Source organism: Macaca thibetana, chromosome 3 (assembly GCF_024542745.1).
Source record: "Macaca thibetana thibetana isolate TM-01 chromosome 3, ASM2454274v1, whole genome shotgun sequence".
NCBI lineage: Eukaryota > Metazoa > Chordata > Mammalia > Primates > Cercopithecidae > Macaca > Macaca thibetana.
In genome coordinates, this window is record NC_065580.1 from 35,309,018 (window position 1) to 35,330,262 (window position 21,245).

A 21,245-nucleotide genomic window follows, 5' to 3' on the forward strand; every position below is an offset into this window, starting at 1 on the left:
TTTCTATTTACTTTCTCCATAACTTTCTCCCATCCCAACGCTCCCTTTCTTTCCAAAAAGAAAAACCCGTTAATTGATGTGTAAGTACCTTTTAGAAAGAAAAATATTTTCTATTCTAAGTGTTGAATGGGGGCCATTTTTATCCTAAATAATCACTTTCCTTTTGATTGCATTTATTGCAATCATAGAGTGCATAGTCAGTGAACTATTGGCATGTTATACATGTAATCTGAGTTTGTTATTTTTTTAAAAAAGACCATTTTGTGGTTGAAATTTCTATGGCTGTGTTTCTTTAAATTTTTTGAGTAAATCATCAGTTTATTCTGTGATGAATATGATTAACATAAAACCATGGATTTACTTTACAGAGCTAGTAGGAAGTATTCAATACTCACATATATTTTGAATTGCATGGTTTCAGTACCTCAAATAGTACCTTGTTCAAGTAAGCACTTCAAAAAATGTGTTTGATGACAGTGTGCTCACTTCTGCTTTGTGCTCTCTACTTTACATTATCACATTGCTTAAAGGTAGTCTAAATGTCCCTACTGCTGTTGTACCTCTGAGAGCCTTGTACAGAAATACAAAGCTCTGAAACTCTGTGTTATCTTTTTTCATTTGTGGTACTTCTATACTGGAAATAATTAATACATAATGTTTAAAGCCAAAATACTAAGGAATGAATCTGTATCTTAGGGGGAACCGCTGTGAATTTTTTTTAAAAAAGGTGTTTACTCCAGGAAGAAAAAGCATTAGAGGAAGAATTATACAGATCAAAAATGGGAAGTTTGTCTTAATAAAATAATTGTCTTTGGGAAATGATTAAGAATTTCAAAAATATATATATTTTATATATATATATGTATTAAAACATAAGCAATATTTAGTACAGCTGTGCTGTTTCATCTTTAGTGATAATTTTTTTTTTTTTCCTGAATGCACTTTGGCACAGATGGAAGTACTTCAGTTAGGGATTGTTACTTGCCTAGTGAGGCAGGTACATTTTGAAAGTTGTTCAACTCATCTCCTTAAAAATAAATTATATACTATGAGAAAAGAGGTTCATTTTGAAGGTATAAATATAACATAAAGGTGTAAAGCTGAATTTTTGTAGGCAAACATAAGTTTCTACAGTTGTTTTTCAATATCTTCAGTGTGCTTCCCACGTAACAACTTGAGTCTAAATATTACCCTCTGTTTATAACTTGAAGTCCCTTGATAATAGCTTTAAAGTTGATCGTCTAAGTCTGTGTGTGCTGGAATAAACAGAAGTAACCCAGCAAGTACTATTCAGGAGAGGGTTTGTTATCTGAATATAAACATAGATTTAGAAATGTATTGTTGGCTTATACATTAAGATGGAAAGGAAATATTTTTGAATAATATCTTTAAGGCAGCAGTTTGTTTCTTGTTAATTTAATTAATCTTGTCCTGGACTTGCCAGTTTAATATCTTTTTTGTCTTTTACGATAATAAGTCATTCTAAGAAAGTAGGACTTTCTGGAGACAAAGATTCTTTGCTAAAGATTTATTACTGAGTTTTGCTAACTTTCTTTTCCAAGGTGTCTGATGGCCCAGAGTCTACACCACCAACACCTGCACCCACTTCAGGAATTGTGGGTGCATTAATGGAAGTGATGCAGAAAAGGAGCAAAGCCATTCATTCTTCAGGTAGAGAGAGAGAGTGAGACAGAGTGTGTGTGTGTTTAATAAATTTGAATGACATTCTGTTATTTTTATTTTATGACTGTCTTTGCTAGCTTTCTCTCTGCTAATTGAGTAACTACTGATATGGGCTCTAGGGTGTATTTTAAAAAGTTGTTGCCTCTGTGACTAGTCTGAGACTTACCAATGCAACACCACCACAGCCATAGCCATAAATTGAAAGAACAGCTTTGGGAATATTGACCGTTTTGTTTCCTATATCAGGAAATGCTGATAGACTTCCTAGCAAACAACCTCTAAACAAAGCTTGAGATTTTTGGATCTTATTACTGTGACATAAAAGATTCAGGGCCGGGTGCAGTGACTCATGCCTGTAATCCCAGCAGTTTGGGAGGCCGAGACGGGTGGATCACCTGAGGTTGGGAGTTCAAGACCAGCCCAGCCAACATGGAGAAATTCCGTCTCTACTAAAAATACAAAAAAATTAGCCGGCGTGGTGGCACATGCCTGTAATTCCAGCTACTCGGGAGTCTGAGGCAGGAGAATCACTTGAACCCAGGAGGTGGAGGTCACGATGAGCCAGGATCGCACCATTGCACTCCAGCCTGGGCAACAAGAGCAAAACTTCGTCTCAAAAAAAAAAAAATTAATTAAATATTAATAAAAATAATAATAATAAATCAGGCTATTTACCTCATCTGTGAGGATTAGGACTAAGAATTTTAAGTAATTTTTACTGTTTCTAGAGTTTGCTAAAGAATACTGACCTTTTTTAAACCTTTATCATTTTCTAAAAGGTTGATTTGAATAAACCAGTACCTATTCTGAGGTTATTGTTAAACATATACATACCACCATATAAATGAATATTGCTTTAAAGAAAGGACAAGAATATGAGTTTTGCTGATTGGAGTGGTTAAGGTTTGCTAAATAGCTTCTCTAACATAATGTGCTAGAAACAGACCTTTCTTCTTCTTAGATTTATTTAATCTCAGCCTCAGTTTCTTGTTTGTTACATTCAGAGAATTCACAAAGCATATAGATGTGAGAATTAAACAGTGTATCACTAATCAGCAGATTGCCTAGCACATGGTAGGTGCTCAATAAATGTTATCTTCCTTTTGTTTCTCTGTAAGGATGTGCATGTCTTAAGATCCTTGAGCAATGTTTATTTTCCTTAAATAGGCATATTTGTTCCATTACAGAGATAGAGATAAATATTTATTGTGGAATAGTAATAAAATTTTGACAAAACAACAGAAGTCCCTTCCTTCATCGACATGCATTAGGTCTAATGAGAGAGAGAGAGACAAGCAGTAAACAAACTAGAAAAATGTATAGTATGTTAAATGGTGACATGAACTAAGGACAAAAGTCTAACAGAAAAGAGAAATAGGGAGCAGGCTGTTGAGAGAGAGAGAGAGGTTCATTTTGAAATGATAAAGAATGATAAGGGACGATAAAGCCTAACTGAGGTGACATTTAAGAAAAGACCAGCAGTTCAGGAAGTGAACCATGTAGAAAACTAGGGAAAGTGTATCCGATGGAAAGAACAGAAAATATAAAGTCTGTTAGGTTGAGAAACAATGAGGAGATCAGGGAGCTTGCAAGAGAGGGAGGGAAAGAATAGTAAGGAATGAAATACAAGAAGTCATTGGAGACCCCTTGAAGTACACTAGCTTTTATTCTGAATGTGATGGGAAGCCATTGGAGGGTTTTTAGCAGAGGTATAGTAATGATCCAAGCAAGAGATCATGGAGACTTGAACCAGGTTTATAGCACCAATGAGAAGTGGTTAAATATTAGTTATATTTTGAATGTGGAGATCACTGGGTTTGCTGATGGTTTGAAAATGAAAGTTGAAGAAAAATAAGAGTGCAAGATAACTCCAAGGTTTTTGACTTGAACAACTGGAAAGGGGAAAGACTTAGGAAGAAAAAGTTTGAAAGGGAAGATTAGGAGTTTGGTTTTACATATTAAATTTGAGATACCTGTTAATTCAACTATAGATCTGGAGTAGGCATTTGGTTATGAGTCTGGAAGTCACAGGAGAGGTCTGAATTGTTAAATTACACGTCAGTAGGATATACGTAGACACATGGTATTTAAAGTTAAGGTTATATCTATGGTATAGTCTTCTTTAGCAAACTCTAAAAACAGTGAAAATTGCCTAAATTCTTAGCCCTAATCCTCACAGATGAGGTAAACTGCCTGAATTTTTTATGTCATAGTAATGTCACAGGAATGAGATTAAAAATCTCAAGCTTTTGTTTAGAGGTTGTTTGCCAGGAAGAGATAAAGAAAGGTCTTCATTCATTCATAAGAAATGTAAGGCTTCTGTGAGATACATGATTCTGAAAATGCTTTATTCTATGCTGGTATCTGTGAGTTCTGCTAATTATTTCCCTACAATACGTTTTTTTTTTTTTTTTTTTTTAAATAATATATAATAGTCATGCTAATATAATGAAAATATAGGATGGTTTTTACTTATTTTCAGACCCATTTCTTTTAACCATTAGTATTTCTGTGGTAGTACCTTATGATGGAATTATTAGCTACATCTTCCTCTTCACCATAGATACTGATAAGTTTCTGTCTCTTGTCACTCTGTAATGCCAGCATAGTTGGGTGTCTTTGATGCTTTTCATCCAGATAAATTTTGTGAAGCATGTCTAGCATAAGCTAGTAGCAAATTATTTCCCTTGCTAGAAAGTAAACACAAAAATTAACATGAAGTCAGTTGAACTCCTTTCCAAATAAATTCTGTAACAATTTAGAGCTGACCATCAGACTTAAATAAATAAATAATAATTATTGTTGTAAAAGTAACAACTTAGTTTAGGGCTAAGAGAAAATAACGTTGCCTCTCTCAGGCTTCTGTTATTCAAGTTCTAATACTACAACTCCAGTACTACTTCAAATACTACCTTCACACAATCAATTTTATATGGAGAAAAATAGAAGAAAAAGATGGTTCTGTGTTCTGTATAACCCACTCATATGTCACACAGTCTTACTGGCTCTTTATCATTACCAAGTACAATTACTCAGCTACTGTCTCACTTTATATACTTGGCCTTCATGGGTCCTGTATGTATAGATATATAAATGTATATATATTTATATATAGCATATATATTTATACATATTTTTTATATAGGTATATAAAGAGGTTAAATATGGAAAGTCAGTATAATATAGAAGTATGCTTATAAAATCTGATGACATCTAAATATTCCTTCAACAAATATTTATTGAACAACTGATGCGTAGCGCTGTTTTGGTGTTGAGGATACAGTGAAAAATAAGATAGGCAAGGTACCCGCTGTCATGGAACTTAATAGATAAAGTATAATAATTTTAGATGTTAGTAAGTGATATGAGGAAAATAAAATGGGATAGGCAGTTACTGATTGTGGGGAAGGGCTGTACTTTACATATGATGGTCAGGAAAGGCCTCTCTGAGGAAGTAGTTTTTGAATGGTTCCTAAATGATGAAAAGATTCAGTTTAACAAAAGAAATAGCTACTGCAGAAGTTCTAAAGCCAGAATAAGATTGGTAAGTTTAAGGGACAGAAAGGAAACCATCTTACTAGAGAGAGTGACTTGAATGGAGAGTGCATTATGAGAAAAGTTTGGGGAGAGGGAGAGACTATATCTGGGCAAATCATGTAGGATCTTGTGGAGGGAGATAACGTCAGACGTCATTCAAATAGCAGTGGTAGCCACAGGAGGACTTTAAGAAGGGTAGCAACATATTTTTTAAACTTGGAATTTAAATAGTATCACTCCATTTGCTCTGAGTCAGATAGACTCTAGAGTTACAATAATCCAGGCAGGATGTGATGGTGGTGTGGAGTGTAGCAGTGAAAGAGGTGAAAAAGAGCAGGGTTGATAATTGGATCGTGAAAAAGGAGGAAGTAGTAATAATTTCTAGGTTTTTGGCCTGATGATGTGACAGGATGGTGATGCCATTTATTGAAATGGAGCAGACCAGGATGGAGCAGGAAAAGAAGATTGGGGAAGGAAATAAAAGTTAGAAGTTTTGAGTTTGAGAATCCACGTGAAGAGTACAAGAAGGCAGTTGGATTTGTGACAGGTCAACCCAGATGTGATTTTATACATTAACAGGTTGAAATTTGTCACATAGATGTTAAGGAACTAGAACCGTTGTCTTCTGAGCCCTGTTTTAATCTTTAGTTTACTATCATACTCTATAAATATTTTTCTTTAGATTCACTTCAAACTGTTTTAGTAACTGGATTCTTCTGGGAGTCACATTATCTGTGTTTCAGGAGTTAAATAATTGGAGAAACCACCCAAGAATTATGTAATGTCATTTTATTTATGCATATGTTTTAATTGTCTCGATTATTTTCTTCTAGATGAAGATGAAGATGAAGATGATGAAGAAGATTTTGAGGATGATGATGAGTGGGAAGACTGATCTATATATTATATATATATATATATTTTTAAGGTGAAATACTAAACTCTACTTTCTGTCTGTGGATTCTGTAAAATTATCATGTAAATGTTCTACCAATTTGCTGTATATTTTTGTTGCCTTTTTTGCTTTTTTTTAATCTGTGCAATACCTCATTTAATCTGTAAAGGTTTGTCGTAATCCTCTACAAAGCTACTCCCTGTTACTGTGTGCAAGTTTACACCAGGATGCTCACTTGATTTGTGAATATTTTTCATTCCATCAACAAGGGAGTTTAAATACTATATGTGAGACTGACAAAAACCTTAATGTAATTTACTTATAATGCCAGAAGGAAAACACTATTTTCATACCCTACTTTTTCTGTACCTAAATTTTCTTAAAAAAAAAAATCTAGTATAGCACTACATTCTTTTTTAAGTGATGCAAACCTTAGTTTCTTTAGCCCCTTTATTTTGAATACAACACTACATATGAATGTTGAAGCTGATACATTGCACAGTTCTGTAGATATCACTACACCGATGCAGTTTCTCAAATTTTAGCAATATGCTCTACGTAAAATCACTACAGAGATACTAGTGGGGAAGATGAGTAACACACCTCTTACAGCAATACTGCCTGTTATTGGTATAGGAGTGGTATTTGCAGACTGGGATCATAAGGAGCCCTTACATACTTGTTATTGACTGAGGTTATTTTTATGCTGTAGCAAATGTGGCAGGCTCTTTTTGGCCAAATTTGTGAAAATTTTTTTGGTATTACTCTGAAACAAAATTTAAGTTGGAGTTTGGGGGATTTAGGGAGTAGTTTTCGTTCTACATGAACTGAAATAATATGATTACTCCAATAATTGGTTAAAAATACTGTACAAATCAGAATAGTACTAAAATACTGTGGAATTTTAGCATTTTTATTTTGCACTTTGTGTGGATTGAGGTATTCAGAAATACCAACCATAAAAATCTAATCTAGTTGGCAAAGATATGCATCAAAGCACAGAACCTAACATGCATTTATTTTGATAATTTTTGAGGGTTTTTGTCAAATAGCATGTGAAGGGTTACATTTTTCTTAAGATTGGTGGTCCCAATGTCAAATTTCTTGAAACACATAACTGAATGATAGATTTTTTTTTAAAGATAAAACTTTACAACCTGCACATTTGTTATGCATACTAAATGGTGTGTTAAAAGTAGGGTTTCTTTGCCTCTCTACAGTATACTAATCTGCCTAAAGGTGGTTGTTTCATATTTATAATGCTAATTGTCATACCTACCTACTTTAAATTTTAGGTAGAAAATTATCTGATTTAAATACAGACACATATTTTTCTCACATTGAGTCATATGCATAATGTAGTTCCAAATGTATTTCATTACTATAGTCACAATATCCAACTAAAAATTACGCTATCTAGAATTGTACCGACCAAAATCTAGTATTGGCAGATCTTGACAGGCTGGACCTGCAAGATATGGCTTGAATTTTAACCATTTATTACATAATCTCTAGTGATCATGCATCTAGTTATCATAAGAAATAATTTAAAAGGTTTTGTTGCTGAAAGCAGTAAGTGGTGCAGTAAAACAGTTAAGTTATTCAAAGAATGTTATCTTTCTTGCAAGAGTCATTTAAGCACATGGGAAAGATTCTAGACTTTTTGTTTCTTGCAACAACAGTGCCCTCTGCTGCTAGAAACCTTTTTCTACTTACTATCATTTTTATTGTGGCTTGAGCTCAGTGAATCTGGTGCAGATGAGGCTGGACAACTACTGACCAATAAAATCAGGAATTTGTACAAAAGTTAAATGGGATATTATACTTATTTCAAGTAATGTTAATTAAAATTTTTTTTTTCTTTTTGACAATATAAAAAACATTTTAAATTTCCTAGAAATGTCTTCAGGGTAAGGCCAGTTTAAGATCTCTCTTAAAAGACTTTTGGCCAATAAATCCTAGATTTTCCAGCTAACTTTGGTGGTAATAAATATTTATCAGGAGCTTCTCTCAGCAGAGAGTATCCATTCTTTGAATTCGAAGCACAATTTTAAACATGTAAAATGGACATATAATTTGCCAAAGGTAATTGGTTTACTCTTTTTTTCTTAAAGAAAAAAAAGACATTGGTTGTTGTTGCAAAAAGTCTAAATTACTATCGGTTGAAACACAGCAGCTGTGGAGTTCAGTCCAGGCATGAAGACTAAATCTGCTTTACCAAGTAAGGCGTAAGGTTGCATGTTTCAGTCCTCTACCATCCTGCACTGTGAGCAGCACTATACCTGCGCGTTGTCTGAAAGCCTCCTGTATATTCTCCAGCTAAATGGTCGTCTGGTAGCCTTTGCATTTAACAAACTAGCATGAGGCTTTTTATATCTAAATGCTACGTGATAGACAATTTCAGCTAGCCACATATTGTATGTATGAGATTCATAAAGACTTTCAATCATTTCATTTTCAAACAACTGAAATTTTGTTTAGTATGTGAATTCTTTTTTTGAAATGTATAGTGAATAGGATGTTGCACTGGTGGCAATTCATCATGGAGCATAATAAAATTAATTTGACCCAAATAGTATAAAATAATGTGTTTTATTTATTGTCAAAAGAGTCAAATAGGTTTAAATGTTTTTTAACTGTATAGCGAAGGGTACACAGCAATCAATGATAATGGTTGATGTTTTCAGCAGACTGCATGCCCTGAGAGTTAGAGTGTGCCATTAAATAAACATGGTAAGCAGAAGAATGTTACACCCTGTTCTGTTGGGAAACATGACAGCTGCTCAGCAGCTCCCCTAGAAGCCACTGCTGTGGTTTACAGAGCATTCACATTGCAAGGTCAAACTGTTTGGAACTCTGCCACATACCAAAAATGTTGAAGTTTTCTAAATCATAATGATACTGGAGTTTACTGGTAGTTTCAATAAATGCCAAATATAGTAGCTTGTAATGGGACATAAGTAGCTTTTAATAAATGATATCAAAGAGGGTGCTCATTTTAAACAGGAAACTGTGTTTTTGATAAATAGAATTTTCTGTTTCACTGACTGGAACAAGTGGGTGTCTGAAGATTAAACTGAGTTGCGGAATTCAGAGTGTAGGATGCTACAAAATTACTTAAGAGCTTTGGCCAAATTTAACAACCATTTCAAGAGTAATACATTCTGTTAAATAAAAGTTGTTTCTGTTGTGCAAATGTGAAAACTTAAGAATATATTAGACTTTTAAAAGAATTTTTTTAAAGAGAAGTGAAATATGCCTAAGAATTGTTTCTGTCACATCATTTTTATCTAATGAACAAAGGGGATTCCCAAGATAACTCTTGTTTTAAAAACAGAGTTCCTAAAGGACAAGTATAGAGATAAGTCTTATTTATCGCTATTTACACTAGAGAAACCTTTATGGAAATGTTGGGAAATTTTACTTTCCACATTTATTGACATTGTCACGTCTCACCTCCAAAACACAGCATTCTTTATAATCTCTTGGTCATTTATTCATGGATTAAAAAACAAAACAAAACTTTGCTTTCTAAGGAAGCCTCTGGGAAAGGTATAGTACACTGTTATGAATATGTTAGGGAACATGCTTTGCAGCTACCGCCTTTACTTCTGTATGTAATACGTGGCATCCTCCAGTGCCGTGAGGAGCCTATTGAAAAATTTGTCTCCAGGTGCATCTGCCATAGGTTTTTCCAAAAAAAGAAAAGCATCACAGATTGTGTTAACTGTTGATACAGTGTTTACTATTACCCAAGTCCAGTGTAACTCTAAATTGGCCATGCGCACCATCAAGATGGACAAGTCAAGATAAGAATAGCACACAATTATTTTGAGTAAAACATAATGGATTGTAGTTTATAGGTGGTTTCAGTCTAATCAGATATTTGTGTATTGGGGCATTTCTAAAAACTTGAAGTAGTCCCTGAATTATTTAACAACCACAAAAAATCTACCTTAAGATTAAAAAAAAAAAAAAGTATTTAGCAAAGTTCAATTTCAGCAGTACCAGATTGCATTATGGAACTTGAACAAAACACTGTTTTCTGTCTTGAATTGGTTAGCATTTCTTGACCTAAATTTTGTCTTGTCTAGCTATTGCTAGATGTGTGAAGATTTTCATCAAGGCCTTATTTTAAGGATTTTTAAAGCATCAAAATCATCACATTTAATTATGAACTAAATGTGTAGTGGACATTAAGATGCAACAGTGGATAGGATAGGTCCCCACCCACATTTACATCATTTAAATCTAAAATACTTTCTTCATAAATGAAAGACGTTTGGAGACCATTGAGTTATATGAGAACAGAGGCATGTGGACACCACCACACCTATTCTCTAATTTTGCAGGTGAGGGTGTTCATACAGTGCTTGTGGGGTTTGCCCGAGATTAATTAGAAGTATCTTTACTAGAAGCCGGATCTGACTAGTTCAGCTGCTCTTTCTCATGCACTATAATCCTATTGTATGGCTTTCTCTTTTTCTTAAGGATCAACTGCAGATTTCATTTGTTTCTGAAAGATATATGGCTACAAATGTCACCCTTTCTCATATCATCTGGGTGTTGGTAGACACCGCCAACATCCTGTGTCCATCTCTAACCAGAAAAGCTGGCTTGCTTTGAGGAGCCAGCCTCTGACTCTGATGCATGTGATTTTATTTTGGCTCATTGGTGGCAGTCACCCTACATTGCCCAAGCATTTGGTCATCACAGGGCATTTCTGTCATCTAGTACAGAGTTGAAATGAGGTTGAGCTTTTCATTCTACATCCAAATTATTTTTGTCAGTTTCTTACAGATGTAAATAGGCATCGTTTTTACTTAGACATAAGTATAAGTCTTTACGATCAACTTGTCTGACAGAAAATTAGTTTAAGAATATATTAATTTTCTGAATAATACTTGATCAACAGCTGCACTGTCAATTTAAAGACCGGGAGTTCTTCCAAGGACCACAAGGACAATGTTTCAAATCCAACTTTCTGGCTTTATTATTGATGAGAGAGAGGGAGATCCTAACTTGGTTGCATGTATTTCAACCTTACTGGAAAAGAGGTAGGAAAATAAAATTTGTTTCACAAATACAAGAAACAAATGAAAAGGCATTATGTCCGGGTAACTATGGAAAAGCAAAGCTGTTCATGTCTCAATTCTATAGTTGTCTTAAAGGCAAGTATAATTGAGCTCACTAAGTCAGTGTCTGGCATAAGTTTTTTTTTTAAGCCAAGGTGGGAATCTTAAGGAGGCAGAGAACAGAAAGGAGAGTTTGTGTTTGTAAGCGTATTTTGGTGATCTGGGGAATGCTCAGCAAGTAGAATTAAGAAATGCAGTTGAATCTCCATTTTTAGGGACGAAAACTAGTTCTAGAGAAGGAAACTCATATTTGTGTTTTGTTTGTTTATTGAGCAAGGATGTGAATGCATAAGGGCCAAACCTTTTCTTAATTTTGGTAGCTAAAGCTCAGAATTACACTTGACCATTCAAGTGTAAGGGGTTTTTCTTTTTCTTTTTCTTTTTTTTAAGTTTTCTGAACTTCGTTGTGGATACAAGCATAGCCTTAGTATTTCAACCACATTCTTTCCAAACCACCATTAAATGGACCTTAGGATTCTATTTAAGAGGCCTTGCTTTGGCCATGGTTGAATATCTGGATGCTCTAGAACATGCTTATAATGGACTTGCTGCCCAGAGATGTTTAGGAAGTTCAAGTAGATTCTGAGCCAGATTTAGATCTGCACCAGTGCCCTTAAGTTCTATAGCCAACATACTGCATTAACTTGACATGGTTTAGGCCAATTTTAGACTGTGCAGAGAGAGGTAGTCTGCACACACCACATGAGCCCTTTAGCACCCTGTTTGCTTTAGCACTTTCATCACTTTGTTTTCCAAAAACTCAAACCAGCAGAAAAACTGATTTGTTATGGGAATCACTATATTTTTCATGGTTTTTTTGGTTGATTTGTTTGATTCCAAATTGTCTAAATCATACTAACCAAGATCATTCGACCAGCTTAGGAAAAACAAATAGATTGTGCATTGAGTTCAGTTTTGATTCTGTAAAGACTTTGCAAAGACTACTTCACTAATTATGTACTACTGTTAAATGGTATTTGAAAGGTTGTTGGAAAAGATAGGGTAACTTGTATGTACAGAAAAAAAGAAATGTAGTTGCCATTACCACTGCATGGCAGGTTAACACTTCAGTGTAGCCTTATCTTTGTATCTTGGTCTTACCTTGTGATATTAGGGTTGTGGTAATGAGCCTACATGTGAACTGCTTGCCATAATAAACTTTGGGGTATCTTTCAACTTGTGAAAAACTATCGCTCTGTCTTCACATTGGTAAGATTTTCCACAAAATTGAGGGTAGACATAGGCGTTGTAAAACTGTAAAGGAATTTTTTCTGTTTTCCCCAGAAAGCTTTTAAATATACACGTTTCTTAAATATTAATGGGAAATGGTGACTAAAACAAGAAAGAACAGAAATGTAAGGAAATGTTCTCTTAATTAATATTCCTGAGTCTTCAGAAATTTCCAGAAGTATGATTTATTTTCAAAGCCAATGGATAAATGCACTTGAATGCAAGTATTACTCTAATGTCCTATACTGAAACAAACTATTTTAAATGATTATTACTGTAAGTTGGAAATAGACCCCAGAATAAAACAAATCTCTCTCTGTACTAATCTCTAAGATCATGGTAATATAGGAAATTCATGTGACCATATAATGCTAAGTCCCATTGAGAAATCAGGCTTTTTTTTTTTTTTCTTCTGTCACTTCCTTAGCAAGTATTTATAGTTAAGTTCCCTTGACACAGTGGGATTTGGGATAGAAATTGTGCACATGACCAATTGGGAAAGAATGGCAAAAAGGCATGCATTGGTGGAGAAGTAAAGGACAGCTGGAAAGGCTTGACACTCTCTTGAAGAGATACATTGGTTGTGTGTGTGTGTGTGTGTGTGTGTGTGTGTGTGTGTGTGTGTGTGTATGTGTACCAACAGCTGAGGCCACTTCCAAACGTGCAAAAGCACAAAGCCTGCGTTAGCAGGTCACTGGAGAGGCCAGTCTTGGAACTACTTCATGTTATTTAGAGATTGTCTTAGTATGCATGGGCAAGAACATTTATGTATATTGATGTATATAAAATATTTATAGAACCATCGTGACCTGTGGAAATTTAAAACAACTTGCTAAGTACAAGGAGAAGGAACTAATGCATAAATTATTCTGTGGCTGACTCCATTTAGATCGAGAAATAGCTTTTTATCCATAGGTCATGATTCTTGGGAGGTTTACATGACTGCACTCAGCATCTAATCTAATGGAAAAATGTTGGTAAAATAAAAGGGTAAGGAGGAGATTTATATTTGTAATTGTTACCCACAAAACTGATAATGGTTCAGTGGTGAAAACAGGCTAGTTGGAAGATTTGGTGGCTACAGGCTGTTTTCTGCAAGATGGTTCATATCAAATTGCTGCATAATTTATTTCTAAATATGAAAGTTTAAGTCACTGATGTAGGAAACATATCCTTGAATCATTTTGTCAAAGCTAAATCATCTGTTTGTTCTCTTATAATTGGAAAAAGGGACCATTAACCATGGGATTTTGGACATGCAGAAGTCTCTGTGTCCAACATGCTATTGAGAGAAATGTAGGTGGAGGTGGCGTTTTTAGATGAATATCTATTCTGGAAGAACTAGCCTGACTAAATATGCACCTTGGCAATGGGATTAGGCAGCTTGCTAGAGCTGTTCCGGTTCTCGTATGGAGGAACGTAAATCATGCTATATAAAATTCAAAATGTAGAAAACTGTTTTTCTCAACTGTTTGGTTTCAAGACCTAAATTTCCAATGGCTTTTTTGTTCCCTGCAGCATCTCAAAAGATAGAAACTGCATGATGTTGAACAGGCAACTAGAAGAAACAACAGGTTTCAGAGAATTATGGTATTGCTTCTCAGTCTTCAGTTACTGCTTCTCTTCAAAGCATTGCTTTACTTTTTCTCTGAATATTATGGTAATAACCTTCATTCTGCTTACAACTTGGAGAAATTATCCAATGCAATTTTGTTTTATAGTTTCTGCCATTCCCTCCTGTCCCCCATTACAGCAGTGAGTACGAATTTTCAGGTGCAGGTATTAAGAGGGCAGTGGAGGGGGGTGGATATAAAATGCACAGAGGAGGATTTGTTTTTTCATATGTGGGTTCTATAACTTGTAAGCGAATAGATACTGGAGGATGGGTGCACAGTGAAACTTTCATGGACTTCTTGTTAGTAGTAACAAGAATACCTTAAAATATTTGTCCTGCTTTGCAGTGACAATATGTGTATCCGTCCATAGTGGTATTTTTCTAATACACAGTTTCCAGAGGGCACAATTGAGCCACTTAGTTTGCGTTTCCCAGTGTAGACTGCTCTCTGACTTCCTGAGGGTGGCATCCTCTGGCCCTGTCTCCTTTCTACAGAGGTGGTGGTATGTGGGCTCTCATCTAGTTTCAAACTGGACTACATTTTCATGATGGTGAAGAAGCCATTTAGAGGGGCTTCCAAAAGTCCCATGGCTGTGCTCACCCCACTCCCAGACCTTCATCACCAAAATGTTTTTCCTTTGAGGAAAATCATGTTGAAAAGAATTCTTGTAATACTAACTAGTATTTATGGGAACACTTATGAAGTGTTGCATGCTACATGAAATGGTTTCTATAAGCAAGATATCCCAATATTTTAGCCAAAGCAAATGAAACTTAGATTAAATAATTTGCACAAATTTAAGTAGCTAATAATAAATGGCAGAGCTGAGCTTCAAAATAAAGTCTGTCTTAATACAAACCGTTCACCACTATAGTACCCTGCCTACCAGGTAGCATTAAGACACCAGAGATGGTCTGGATGCAATGATAAAATGATTATTCCAATTACCTACTTCAAATGTGGAGGGCTTGGGATTTTTCTGCTTATGCACATGCAAAGACTCAAAGAAAAATGCTGTCACACTGATTTAAAAAAAAAAAGGCAACAGAAAGAAAAATACATTATAATCATGCAACTAAACCAGCAGCCACTAAGGCAAGTTTTAAGATTGGAACAGCCCCAGATTTTTGGAGTACATTAATATAATTTTTAAAATATTTTATCTGGTTTGCTTATCCCTGATCCCCATTCCCTACTTCACCAATGAAATATTTTTTCCACTTGAAATATTAGATTAGGTAACTGGTATGTTTGAGTAATCCCACATGCTTAATAAATGATTACATAACAATTTATTTGGCATTACCTCAGAGTTTTCTTTGTGAATTTAGAGTAATCTCTGCCAATGTGTCTTCTTAAGTATTTCATATTTATTTTATACTTTTGAATGAACCCAATGGTGATTTTTAATTTAAGGAGGTCAGGAACAACTTGGATTTGTTGCTTTAAAAAAAAAGTTTGTATTTCTTTAAAAACAGCTTTTATTAGTGACAGCTTCTGAGGCAAAAGGATTGTAATCCATCCCAGCAAGTTCTAACAGGTCAAGATTCCTGTTAAATTTTCTATAAGTGTCTCTGCAGACAGTCACCAGAAATTCTTGGCAGCATTTAGAGAAAAAGTTGGTGTTATTTTGCTCCTCTTGAATGTGATATTTTCAGTTGCTGCTGGTTTCCTGCATAGTCACCACAACTCCCAATTGCTAACATGTTGAAAAAGCAAGAACTGCAGAAGATTGAGGTATAACTTCTAGAAAGAAATTCACAAATAGGTATCAATATATTTTCCCTCTGACTCTTCCCCTTAAATGTAATTTAAGAAGAAAAAAAAGAGCTGTATTTTTCCAGTTTTGCCTCAATGTAAAGCATCCCTTTGAGCTGCTATTTGTTGGATAATTTGTTCACAGGAATGTATTGGCTTTTAATCTGGGTGCTGCCACCAACCCACCCCCAGCTTGACAGGGAATTATTTCACAATAGATTCAGGAAGGACAACTTGCAAACTGTAACCTGAAAGTGACTTTAGATCATTTGTTTGGTGTTTATGTAACAGTGATTAATGGATCTTCTGAGATTCTATTTAGGGAGAAAGACATTTAGCAGTTAGTGCTAGTGACTACAGTTTTTAATGTGAGAAGATTGGTATACATTTCAATAACATGCCTAATTTTTAAAATATTCTCAATATATGGCTCAAAAAACTGTGTTGCTAAAAAACTGTTTAACTTGTTCTAAAGGCTATAAAGCTAATCACACAATGCTTCAATCTGGAACAAGTGATTAGTCATCTGAAAATTCATGCAGCATTGTCAGTGTACAAACAGATATGTCAAAATGAAACCCTCAGCTTTAGATTGCAAATTTGTCTAATGAACTCCAAGAGTTAAGGTTTTAAAGACTATAATTTCACCTCAGGAGAGTTTATTTAGAGAACCAAACTTCCATTTTCCAGTTGTCAACCCTTGGCTTTCCCAAACACCCTCCCAACTGAAGCCTGCACAGCAATTCCTGACTACACAGCCTGACCTCTGCCGCCAGCTCTCACATAGAAAAGGGGTGGAGCCTTTGAGGGAGGAGTGTCAGCACTAGTGAATGTAGATATCCTTAGAACTCTGGCCCTAAAATGTGCTAGTGTTAGAGTGAGATGGTAGAGTGAAATGCCTCCGTTGGCGGCTCCTTGGTGACATGCTCCTTGGAGCCCTTTAGCCTCCATACGTAGGTCCTGCCCTGTCCTAGACTTTTGGGGCCAATCTTGCCTCTAGAACCTCATTTCTCAACCGCAATCCTTTTTGATCAATGTAAAAATTTTGCATTCAAAATAAATATTTGTAAGTAAAAGCAAAATTGAAGACAAGTGATTTGTTACACACAAGATAAGACTTCAATACATTCCTTTCCTATTGCATCATTTTCCAATTCCTCTACCTCCACTGGGGAGAGCCTTGTTTCTATAAGGAGTTTTAGGCCATTTTCTTTTGAACTGTCCAAACAGGACCAGTGATGTACTCTTGTTCCTAGACTCCACCCATCCCCTCTGAGCCACTCCTTTAGCTCCCTGCCTGTACTTTAGTTCAGATCTACAGTATAGCTTCCCTTGCCCTAGTCCTGCCCTGTCAAGGGTGGTAGTCAAGTGCCTTATGCCCCATTGCCAGAGTCTGGGTCACTTCTTGCTCTGGTTGGACCCCATTTGTACATGTCCCACACATCCCCCCACCTCCATCACCACCACTACGACAAGGGCCAGGTGGTAACGACTCTTTTGCCCAGAGAATTGTTCTTTGCTGACTGGATGTCCGCCCACATCTGACCATCCACATGGGCTGTTGGTTTTCTGACTCAGGGGCATTTCTATCTGGCTTGCCCACCACTGATCCATAGATTGATCTACAGATCTCAGTATCGTTCTTCAAAAGGTAGAAGCCATGGAATACAGCAATTCTAGTAGTTCACTTTGGGCACTTACCATGTTACTGCAGAGTGCAGTAATATACTAAAAGTGTCTGAGGGTAAAATACTTAACACCTATCCTCCCTTTTTGGCTTGGAAACGTTTTAGTATGTCAACATGTCATCTAATTGTGTGGTTTTCGAAAGTAAAATATTTTCAGTCATGAAGTTCCAAAAGGGATGACGGATTGGGACTTTCTTTATAGCTGAGCAGCACCGTTCATGTAATATCTAGTAATTGCACAACGGAAAAGCATCCCATACCACTGTTGACCACCCTCGAGGAGTGGTGAGAGGGTACTGTCATGATGTCTCTTCATTGTTGTCGAGTAGCTAATTATCTCCATCTAATCGAATATATGTATTGAGACCTTGCAGTTTTTAAGGCACAAACATAAGATATCGTGCCTGATCCCCAGGATATCAATCCAGTAGTATAGTAGGAAGATAAAACGTGGCCGGGTGCGGTGGCTCATGCCTGTAATCCCAGCACTTTGGGAGGCCGAGGCAGGCAGATCACCTGAAGTCGGGAGTTCGAGACCAGCCTGACCAACATGGAGAAACCCTGTCTTTTCTAAAAAAATACAAAATTAGCTGGGCGTGGTGGTGCATGCCTGTAATCCCAGCTACTCAGGAGGCTGAGGCAGAAGAATCATTTGAACCCGGGAGGTTGTGGTGAGCCGAGATTGCACCATTGCACTCCAGCCTGGGCAACAAGAGCAAAACTCCATCTAAAAAAAAAAAAAAAAAAAAAAAAAAAAAGACATGTATACAAATAATATAATGCAATGCAAAATATAGTAGGTACCAAAAGAAAAGTTTGAGGGAAGGACAAAGAAGACTTAGAGGGAAGAATGGAACAAGTAAATTTTATATGAGTGAACCTTGAAAGATGAATAGCTTATTGACCCAAGGAGATGTTAAAAAGAAAATTCTGAACTGAAGAGACACTGTGAACAAAAGCAAGGAAGTGGGGAAGCGGAGATGGTGTTTAAGGAGCAAGAGCAGAGTTTCATGCTGACTAAAGGTGTTGAATGAACCAGAGGCATTTTCTATCAGGCAAATTGTAGCCATTGTACGATATCAGAAACAAAATCCTATTATAAAAACTACCATGTGAGCAGTTTGCATTTTCTAGGAGTCATTCATCTATTCAACAAACATTTATTAAATGTCTTTAGCCCTGGAGCACTAACAAGATCAGACATGGCTACTGTCCCTAAACAACTCATGTGGCAAGCACTCTGTTAAAACTCCTCATCAATGCTGAGGTGTGTGGAAATCAAAGACAGGTAACTGTCCAGTGGGAAGACAGGAGGGATAGGGATAGAGAAGACTGTCCAGTCAGTTACATGCAGGACTGTGGGATATAGCGAAGATTTTGGAAGAGGAAGAGGAGTTCAATTTTAAGTATATTGTGTCTGAGGTGCTTTTCCATTTGGATGTGTGGGTTTAGAATTGTAGGGGTAGATTCTGTACTGGAGTAAAGACTTGGGGGTCATGTGGTATGATGGTATTTCAAGATAGAGGCCTGGATAAGGTCACCTAAGGGAGAGTGTGGAGAAGAGAAAAGGCTCTTTTGAATCATGCCTTTTTCCCCATCTCCTTAGGTCAATAAGATACTCATCTTTCAAAGTGTCTTTTGGAAGATGAGTAGGTATTAACCAGATATAGTGAGTGAGAAAGGAATTCCAAACAGGTAGATGATATAAGCAAAGATGTGTGTCCAGAGCTCAATATGGCTTAAGCACAGGGTACCTGAGGGCAAGTGATGGAAGATGAGGCAGAAAAATGATCAGAATCATATATGCCATGCTAAAGGATATGAACTTTATTCTGTAGAATATGGGTTACTACTAAAGAAGTTTAAGCAGGTGACTGATGTGATCAGAGTTGAATTTTGGAAAAAATATCACCCTGGCTTGTTGAAGACAAATTGGGGGTGAAAAAAATGGAGACAGAGGCCGAGTGCAGTGACTCACGCCTGTAATCTTAGCAGTTTGGGAGTCCAAGGTGGGGGGATTCTTGAGTCTAGGAGTTTGAGACCAGCCCAGGCAATACAGTGAGATCCCATTCTCTACAAAAAATTTAAAAATTATCTGGACGTGGTGTTGCGTGCCTGTAGTCTTAGCTACTCGAGAGACTGAGTGAAGAGAATCACTTGAGCCCAGGATTTTGAAGTTGTAATGAGCCGTGATCGTGCCACTGCACCCCAGCCTGGGTAATAGAGCAAGACCCTGTCTCAGAAAAAAAAAAAAAAAAAAAAAAAAAAAGATGAAGACAGAGAAACCAGTTAGGTAGTATCAGCGATGCAATAGTCCAATTATGAGTGACTTAGCAAGGGTTTTTGTGGTGACCAAGGAGATATACCATTTTCCAAAGGGAAGAAAATTTTATTCACAACTACAACTTTGGAGTGGCTCCTATTAAATAAAAGGTGTATCTGCTGGTCATATTGACCCATTTGGGTGTGCAGCGGTAGAGCTAGAGCTGCCTTTGGGAGGAGGGTGGAGAGAGCTGAACTTGCAGTACATAAAAGAGTGAAAGAATTTGGGATTCTCAAGAGTAATCTAGGACAGTAGTAATGAAACAGGATCATGAGAAGAGGAAAGAAGGGATAAACCAACAAGAAAACAAAATAGCCATGGGAATAACTTTCTGGTGGTGAGTTAGCCAAAGGATTTTTCATCATAGAGCATCTAATACTCAATTTGAAGTTGTTTGTGTTGCTGTAATCTCAACCTCATCTTCATTTCCCAAAATTTCATGCCGTATTGAGTCTGTGGACGTTAAGCATGAGGACTGATGTGGTCAATGTAGTTTGTAATAGTGGCATTAATCGTAAGTTTGCAAGATGCATGCTTAGAGTATGAAACCAAAGAGGACCATGAGCATACAAGCCTTCAGCCCCCACCCCTCCATCCAGGAATTCTCAGAAATCTTGCATAAGACTTTGAGCTGTCATGGAGGGAATTAAGTTTTCAGTTGACTTTATTTGGATCTTAGATATAAGTTTATATACCTTTATATGAGAAATGTTTTTTCTCATGTCAAGTAAAATGACATACTAGAAGATGTGCCTTTTTTATCCTGAGACTTTGGGGAACCTCTGAGTCTCCACCAGAGAAGTGTGCTCACTTTTTGAAGGACTACACTACACTCTTCGTCTTGGTGAGTTGTGCCACACCACTCCTACAATCTGATTTCCACCTCCACTGTCCCATGAACTTGCTGTCACCAAGGTCAATGTTCTGGTAAACACTTTCTAACTCTAGGACTCACTGAGGCATTTTATGCTGTTGAACGTGCTTTCTGTAGTGCAGCTCTCTGCTTTACAACATATCTGACTTCTCTCTGCCCTCTCTGATCATACTCAGCCTCTGTCATTCTCCACACTCTTCCTGAGTGACCTTATCCAAACCCCTACCCTTAAATACTATTCATAACACATGACCCACACATCCTTACTTCCAGCACAAATCCCACCCCCAAGATTCTAGACCCACACATTCAAATGGACAGGGACCTCAGACACCATGTGTTTTAAATTAAACTCATCTTTCCCCCTCCCAAACCTGCTTCTGCTATATTTCCTACCCCGTTTTATGGCATTCTGGACCACCCAGATGGCCCAGCTAGGAATACAAATGTCACGCTAGTCTCCTCTCTTTTGTTGCCCAGTGCCCCCAACCCGCCCCCTACAGCTA

General features: G+C 36.6%; 1 protein-coding gene across 1 annotated transcript in view; it reads left to right on the forward strand.

Moving 5' to 3' along the window:
* The window catches only part of WASL (WASP like actin nucleation promoting factor), a 66,223-nt gene extending 57,532 nt beyond the window's left edge, over positions 1–8,691 (forward strand). Inside the window, exons 10-11 of the mRNA XM_050785061.1 lie at positions 1,563–1,671; positions 6,054–8,691. Of these exons, the coding sequence (XP_050641018.1) occupies positions 1,563–1,671; positions 6,054–6,115 (171 nt within the window). The 3' untranslated portion in view covers positions 6,116–8,691. The remainder of the gene's footprint in view (positions 1–1,562; positions 1,672–6,053) is intronic.
* The last annotated feature ends 12,554 nt before the right edge of the window (positions 8,692–21,245 follow it).